Source organism: Lactuca sativa, chromosome 8 (genome assembly GCF_002870075.4).
Source record: "Lactuca sativa cultivar Salinas chromosome 8, Lsat_Salinas_v11, whole genome shotgun sequence".
In the NCBI taxonomy this organism is placed as follows: Eukaryota; Viridiplantae; Streptophyta; class Magnoliopsida; order Asterales; family Asteraceae; genus Lactuca; species Lactuca sativa.
Genome location: NC_056630.2, coordinates 201,990,030 through 201,997,993, shown reverse-complemented (window position 1 = coordinate 201,997,993; position 7,964 = coordinate 201,990,030). Strand labels below are relative to the sequence as shown.

General features: G+C 32.4%; 1 protein-coding gene across 1 annotated transcript; it reads left to right on the top strand.

The window, feature by feature from the left end:
* Positions 1-3,575: 3,575 nt before the first annotated feature.
* Positions 3,576-6,641, top strand: LOC111914968 (L-ascorbate oxidase homolog). Its single transcript, XM_023910675.3, has 8 exons — positions 3,576-3,787; positions 3,969-4,078; positions 4,539-4,809; positions 4,910-5,012; positions 5,092-5,437; positions 5,525-5,890; positions 5,973-6,051; positions 6,251-6,641. Exons 1-8 carry the CDS (start codon positions 3,638-3,640, stop codon positions 6,452-6,454), a joined length of 1,629 nt encoding a protein of 542 aa, XP_023766443.1. The 5' UTR covers positions 3,576-3,637; the 3' UTR covers positions 6,455-6,641.
* Positions 6,642-7,964: the final 1,323 nt, after the last annotated feature.

Sequence of the window (7,964 nt, the reverse complement as noted above, 5' to 3'; positions counted from 1 at the left end):
ATCCGTATAATATACGGGTGTTACAACTAGTACACTAATATTTCTTAGCTTTTTGATATTTAGCAAATGTTTTGTTTGAATTTTAAGATGTATGTAAAAGTGTTACTTTACTTTTGTCTCTTGATTATTTTGTTAAGTTTTGATACAAAGAGTGTTTGTTATAAATTGTAGAAAGATTAAAGTTTGTTCCGATTGATGGCTCATCACTAATTTTTTTTTTCAAACATTGAAATAATTTGAAATATCTATTAAAAATTAGTTATACATCTCAAAGTTACCTTTTGTATTTGATCAAATTATACTTGCTGCCCATACTCCGATTTTCAATTGGAGTCTAACAAACTCTACAAATGTGTGACACTTTTACAGCATTAATATCCACATGCAAGTATGAAATTGGATTTTATATTATTTCACTTCAATTAATAGATTATACAAGTCAAATAAAAAAAAATTAAATTAAAAATGATTGGGGCGTATTTAGTCCAAAAGAACATGTATAATTTGCGGCGGTCTAGTTCCTCCCAATATATTAGCTGTTAAGCGCGTACAACTATATCAAGCTGGTGCTAATCTCCACCGTCAATTCGCCGCGGGTCCACCGTACGAGTGGGCCATTGAAGCTTCATCACAATTTGGAGACGGATGCGATTAAATCCTCTGAGCTGTTTAAAGAAAGTACACATGGAATTCCCGTGTATCTCGTTCTCGCTGATCACGGGTCCTACGCGTTCGCTTTAGTTTAGGATTTTGGTAAGCACATTTAATAGCGTAGAAGTCACACATATTAACTTTATATATTAAAGTTTTTATTTATATTTTGTATCATCTCATAAGTCATAACCTGTATTTTATATAATTATTACTTAAATTACTACTCTATGAAGTCATTTTAGCGTTCTAAATTAGCCGATTTTGGAAAAAAGATAAATTATGGAAATGTCATGTCGTAAAAGACAAGATTTTTACTTAAGGTTAATAGTATTGAAACCTAAAACTGGAAATATTAAATATCGTGTGACAAAGCATTCTTTTGTAACAAAATCACATTTGAGGAAAACTCTATATGTTATATAAATATACAAGCTTCTATGTTTATTACAAATGTTTTGGTACGTATGAATGTGTTATTATTGAAAAATATAAGGCACGAACTGTGAATAAAAATTATAAAATACACCACCCTTTTTACAACCATAGCGTACGCAGATGTCAATGGTTTTTTTTTTTTTTTTTTCTCACGATAAATATTTAAACAAAATTGTGTTTTTAGTCTTTAACTTTATTTTGTACTCGAACTGTTTTAATCGTTTTATGTTGTTGCATTTTTCGATCCCATCTTATATAAAAAGACAATACTATGGTAGTATCTTTATTTATTTATTTTTTAATTAATTTATTATTTATATATAATTTCCTAATTAAAAAAATTAAAAATCCCTACCTCCACCCATCACCCTGGCCCACCACTACCATTGAACACCAACACCAACACTATACTTGAAGAAGACCGTCACCAGTGCCCTTGACCGCCACCGCTATTACTGTCGTTAGCCACCACCATTGTCGCCAAATGCCACCGCTACTAGGTTTTCTTTCTCCATTGACCCAACCATTGTACTTTCTTTCACTTGTCACACCTCACCTGCGCACTTATAGATTCCAGTGGTTTTTGATACTATACTTCTCTTCTAGAAAAACAACATAATTTCAAAATCTTATGAAAATCTAAATTTCGTCTTTAACCCAGATTTAAAAGCATGTTTGCAACCCATTGTCAACCCAAAAAAACAAAAGGATAACCCAAATCAAAACTTAAAATGGTAACCAAAAAATACAACTTTCGAATCTAGTGACGAGTTTAGAATAAAAAACTATATTGTTCACTAATTTTGTTATAGAAAATTTTTTAAACAGTTTCAAAGGATTTATAGGTAAGGTAGTTCTTAAATTTATTTTTAAGGTAGGTCATTAAAAATTTTCTATAGAAATTTTAGATAAATTAAAAAAATTAGGTAGGTCATCGGACCACATTAGTTGCACTTGGTCTCGTCCCCGTTTGGATCTGCAACCTAGAAGCACATTGACTTCCACAATTCCTCTAATATATTTGACCTAAATCGAAACCACCATCACCATTGTCACCTTCCTCTACAAGCTCCACCTCTGCGAGCTTCGTCAGTAGAAGCTAAGCCGCCTACAACTCATGAATCATATATGCATCCATCGATTTCATCAGGAAACTCTCGGGATTAGTCTATTTCATCAACTTTCGATATTCCTCCATCAATTTCAATAGAAACCACTAGTCTGATTTTTTTTAACGACGATTTTGGTGCAACGAACAGTAACATCCGATAGGGAAGTATGCGATAACACCCGGCGAACCCAGGTTCGATCCCTCCCCGAAGAGATAACAACAACATCCTTAGCAACACAATTTCCCATTAAGTGCTTCATTGCTTTGGCCACAGATAGAACTCGGTACCATTTCCCCCAAAACCACTGGGAGGGGAAAATCGGAGTGTGCCTCCACCCCGTTGAACTTGACCTCATTGAGACTAGTCTGATTTTGAAGGCGGTGTTGTGGTGGCCAACAAGAAGAAATACATGAAAAGAGGTAATGAAGTGAGTGCATAACTAGGGAAGATAATTCAACCATGAGAAAGAGAATTCTAAAGATATGAAGAAGAGGGGATAAAATGGGATGTGTAGGGTGTGGTGATCACCGGTGTTTTGATGTTCACCTGAGTTTAATGTTCGCTAGAGCTCATAAAGAGTCGGTATATGAGTTCATACATTGTTTGTCAGAGTGAAAAAAAAAAAACAGTATTATAATCTTTTTATGTCTGTCAGTGACTAAAAGCACAACAAAAACAAACTATAGGAACAATCTAAGTATTAAAAAAATGGTTAGATACCAAATACGCAGTTTTGACAAATCATATGGACAATTTCAATAATTGTTACTAAAATTGAAATGGGCTAAGTTAACAAAAAGCTAAGTACTTAGAAACAATGTTACTATATATATCTTTCGTTCATTCACATAAAAAAAATCAAACATACACATACTCGCCCGTTCATCACATACGTATAATACACCAAGCAATTAAAGGCTTAAATATAAAATAGACAATTAGAAATTGTTTAGGATATATTGAGTTTCATTTAAAGATTCAACTATCAATGTAAAATGTGCTTCTTAATAATCTTTAACATGCTAATTATCTTATATAAATCAACCCAAAACATACATAAAACATGTTTATAAGAAGAATACTCCACGAAATATATTTTCATCACCTTTTACCCGATTAATCATCATACTTATTCATTTTAATCACCAGCTGTAATATAAAAGGAAAAACTATTTATAACCATCGATATTTCTATTATATTCTTACATGGTGGCCCTACTCCTAATATGAAACAGATTATGGCATATCTTTTTCATAATATTTAATTAGCATTCATTTGAAAAGGTTGAATGTATACACGCACAAGTGGGTCCATGTGCTTCACAAAGACGACTCCTATATAAACACTATCCTTCAACTAAACTCTCCATGCAAAATCAACTTTCTCTACTTTCTCTCTCTATCTCTCACATTTCTCTCTAACCATCCTTGAAAATATGCAAAAACGTTACGGAGGATTTGTTAGGTCAAACTATTTGTGTGTAGTTCTTTGTCTTGTTGCGATTGTCAATGCTGAGGATCCGTATCGATTCTTTACTTGGAATGTTACGTATGGAGACATATACCCTATGGGCGTCCTTCAACAGGTAAAATTTCATAAGATTCTTTAATTTATAAATATTTTGTACGATAGTTCATCAAAAGTTCGAACCTTGAGTCGACTCCATTCTACCAGTGTTTGATAAAGACTGATCGATCATATATATGAACACTTGAATTTTGTATTTTGTCTCGCTGAGTTGACGCTTTTCGTGTCTAATTTTGCAGGGAATTTTGATAAACGGGCAGTTTCCAGGTCCGGAAATATATTCGGTCACAAACGATAATCTCATCATCAATGTCTTTAACAACTTGCCCGAGCCTTTTCTCATTTCATGGTAATCTCTCAATGCTGGATAACTTTTAATGCATAATGTATAATAAAAATAAGTGATGTAGAATGAATGTAGTGGACATTAAGATGTGTATAAAATAATGCATAATACGCAAACAAAAGTAATGCATTTAATTATATGATCAATGATGTGTGAACATTAGGAAATGATCATGTGAACATTCCTATTCCATATTCCGCGTTAATTACAACTATGTATGATGTTATTTTTTAATTATTCAATGTAGACTGATTACGACGTACGAAATGATGCTTTATGCTATATTATTTTATTTTTGCATTTTTGGCGTTTTAAATAAGAAAACAAGTTTAAGAATATGCCGATTAACAAATGGTAATTTATGATTGTTTTGTCAAGACAAATGACTTAACTATCTTTTTAATTCTTGCAAAGTTACTAATTTAACATTGATTCTAACGTGATTTTGTGTTCTTGAACACAGGAATGGCATACAACAAAGACGGAATTCATACCAAGATGGAGTTTATGGGACAAATTGCCCGATTCCACCTGGTCAAAACTTCACATATAAATTACAAGTGAAAGATCAGATTGGAAGCTTTTTCTATTTTCCATCTATCGGATTCCAAAAGGCTGCAGGTGGTTATGGAGCCATCAAAATCCTTAGTAGACCCCGGATTCCGGTTCCGTTTCCAGATCCAGCTGATGATTACTCTATTCTTATCGGCGACGCCTATTCAACGAATCACACGGTATATAAACTAATCACTATCTACATTACATTTAATCAAAGGAAAGAATAATTTTTTTTTTATCGATAATAAAAATGTTTTATTATATTATGTGTTACAGAGACTCGAGAAAATTATGGATCTCGGATGGAGACTTCCTTTTCCCGATGGAATCTTAATTAACGGTCGTGGAGATGGTGGCGTATCATATAATGTCGAGCAAGGTACATTATAATAACATGGATAAACTGATTATTTTGAATGATCATGTTGATACTGATACTGATATTGATATTGTATCAGGTAAAACTTATAGGTTAAGGATATCGAATGTGGGCCTACAAAACTCGCTAAATTTCAGAATTGAAAATCACACGATGACATTAGTGGAAGTTGAAGGGACCCACACCGTCCAAACATTGTTGTCATCTCTTGACATCCACGTGGGACAATCATACTCTGTTTTGGTCACTGCAGATCAAGCCCCTCAAGATTACTACATTGCAGTTTCCTCCCGATTCGCTACTCAAAACCTCAACACCACCGCCATCCTCCGCTATTCAAACTCCGGCAAGGCTGTTTCCGGCACACCGCCGCCACCTATCGACACTGACATCACCTGGTCATTAAACCAAGCTAGATCCATCAGGTAAACATATATCATCTTTCCCAACGGCTCAACATTTTTTGCGACAGTTTAATTAAGTTGTGTTCTAACATTTTGTTTATTTTCCAGGACTAATTTGACTGCTAGTGGACCACGACCGAACCCACAAGGCTCATATCATTATGGACAGATTAACATCACAAGAACAATTAAAATCACTGGATCTGCATCCATAATCGATCGAAAACAAAGATATAATGTTAACGGGGTGTCGTTTATTCAAGCTGATACGCCTCTTAAATTGGCAGATTACTTCAACATTAGTGGTGTTTTTAAGGTCGGGAGTATTCCCGATGCCCCCACAAATCAAAACCCGTATCTTGACACTTCCGTTATGGGTGCTGATTTTCGGGATTTCATTGAGATTGTGTTTGAGAATCGTGAAAATGTCATGCAAAGTTGGCATCTTGATGGCTACAATTTCTTTGTTGTTGGGTAATTTGCTTTTCTCAAGCTTTCACCTATGAAATACTATAGCGACGCTTGTTCTGTCACTAATAATGTTATTAACATGCAGAATGGATGGAGGGATATGGAGTGATACAAGTCGAAATGACTACAATCTTATCGATGCAGTCTCACGTTCAACTGTGCAGGTTAGATTCTTTTGCCTGAACTAGATACGATACTTGCGCTTTAGTTAATTGTACCGTACAAGTATTAAATACACCACCGAAACAAGGCTTTAAAGACAAGAAAAATGCTGGCAATTCATCATGGGTGTTATAATTAACGATATTAGTTACACTTGCTTTAGTCATTTGTTTAATTTGTGGTTTAATCGTTTATATATAGGTATATCCAAAATCGTGGACAGCAATATATGTTGCCCTTGATAATGTAGGGATGTGGAATATAAGAAACGAGTTTTGGGTGCGACAGTATCTCGGTGAACAGTTCTATCTTCGAGTTTATTCTCCGGTGATGTCAATACGAGATGAATATCTGTTACCCGAAAATGCACTTCTGTGTGGTCAAGCTGTCGGGAAAAAATCATGATTGGTCACAAATAACAAAATAATTGATCATATTCTTTGTCACACTTCATTTTTTTGTAAACATTTCAACAATGTATACTTAAATTTCTTTAATCATTTACAATTTACTCACTTCGTTATAAAATAAATACATGTTTCTCTTTTGTATTGTTATAAATTATATATATACATATACCAATTCATCGTTTGATATTATGTACTTTGAACTTATTGAAATAGACGTAACGACATGATATTAGGGTTTGCTTTTTCCATCAAATTATGATATCATCTCTCTTAATTTTGTATGACCTTCTCTTAATTATGTAATGACATGATATTGGGGTTTGCTTTTTCCATCAAATTATGATATTATCTCTCTTAATTTTGTATGACCTTCTCAAAAAAAAAAAAAAAGGATCTTGTAAAAATCGTTTTGCTGTTAAATTGGTGAAAGAAAAAACAAATTGGGGATAAGATTAATGGTGATTTTGTATTGAACATGGCGATGAAAATCATATATTGCTGATACAACTTTTCATAAATCAAAATTAAAAATTAAAAAAAAAATCTTAAATAAAATTAATGTATCTAGCTAGGTGATTGTACAAGTCTCATCCATGTTGCTTCATACATATAATTCACGGTTATTGCACCTAAAAAAACTAGTTTAAGTGAATTTTAATTCATGAATAGTACTTTGAAAAAACAATATTTAAAGACGAATTATATGTAAGTTTATACTTAGCTATGAGATAGTTAGTTAGTTACTTACGATAAAAATTGATATTTTAATAAAAAAATATTTAATTATCAATACATATCTTACACTTTAAACATTGATCTTAAAAATACATATACACTTACTTTACTTTTCATTTACTCTTTATTTCCCAATTAGGTGAAATGGTCTATATTAATAAAAAAAAAATTAATCATAAATACATATCTTACACTTTAAACATTGATCTTAAAAGTACATGTACACTTACTTTACGTTTCATTTGCTCTTAATTTCACGATTAGGTGAAATGGTCTTCAATTCGTTAACGTCAAATATCAACAAATTCAACAATTATGATTAATATTTTGATCAGAATATATAATCTACTCCTAAATTACTCATTAATTTCACCTATGTTTATGACAGGACTTGAACCCTCGACTAGAAGATGGTAACACCTGATATCGCTATGTTAGAAACTATTTGTTAAGCATAATCAATTTCGATACTAAGATTTAGTAATAACTGATAATGGGCTCAATTGTTTATTTGTTGAAGGGCAAAATAATATAACAAAGTAAAAAAAAAATAAAAAACAAATAGCATAAAAAACGTCGATTGAAACACTATTTTTTTCTTAATTAAGTCAATAAGTTTATAATTTTGTTGCAAAATTAACCTATCAGTCGGTTTGTTCCAAGTGTTTCATGTCTTTCACTTGCTAACTAAGCAAAAAAATTGATGTGACTTTCATATATTATCATAGTTGACAAACATTTGGGTTAAATTGAACATTTATTTTATGTAA

Coding starts and splice junctions, on each gene's coding strand:
- LOC111914968 (XM_023910675.3), top strand. CDS start 3,638: ATGCAAAAACGTTACGGAGGATTTGTTAGGTCAAACTATTTGTGTGTA. Junction 4,079..4,538: donor GAGCCTTTTCTCATTTCATG/GTAATCTCTCAA, acceptor TCTTGAACACAG/GAATGGCATACAACAAAGAC. Junction 5,891..5,972: donor TACAATTTCTTTGTTGTTGG/GTAATTTGCTTT, acceptor ATTAACATGCAG/AATGGATGGAGGGATATGGA.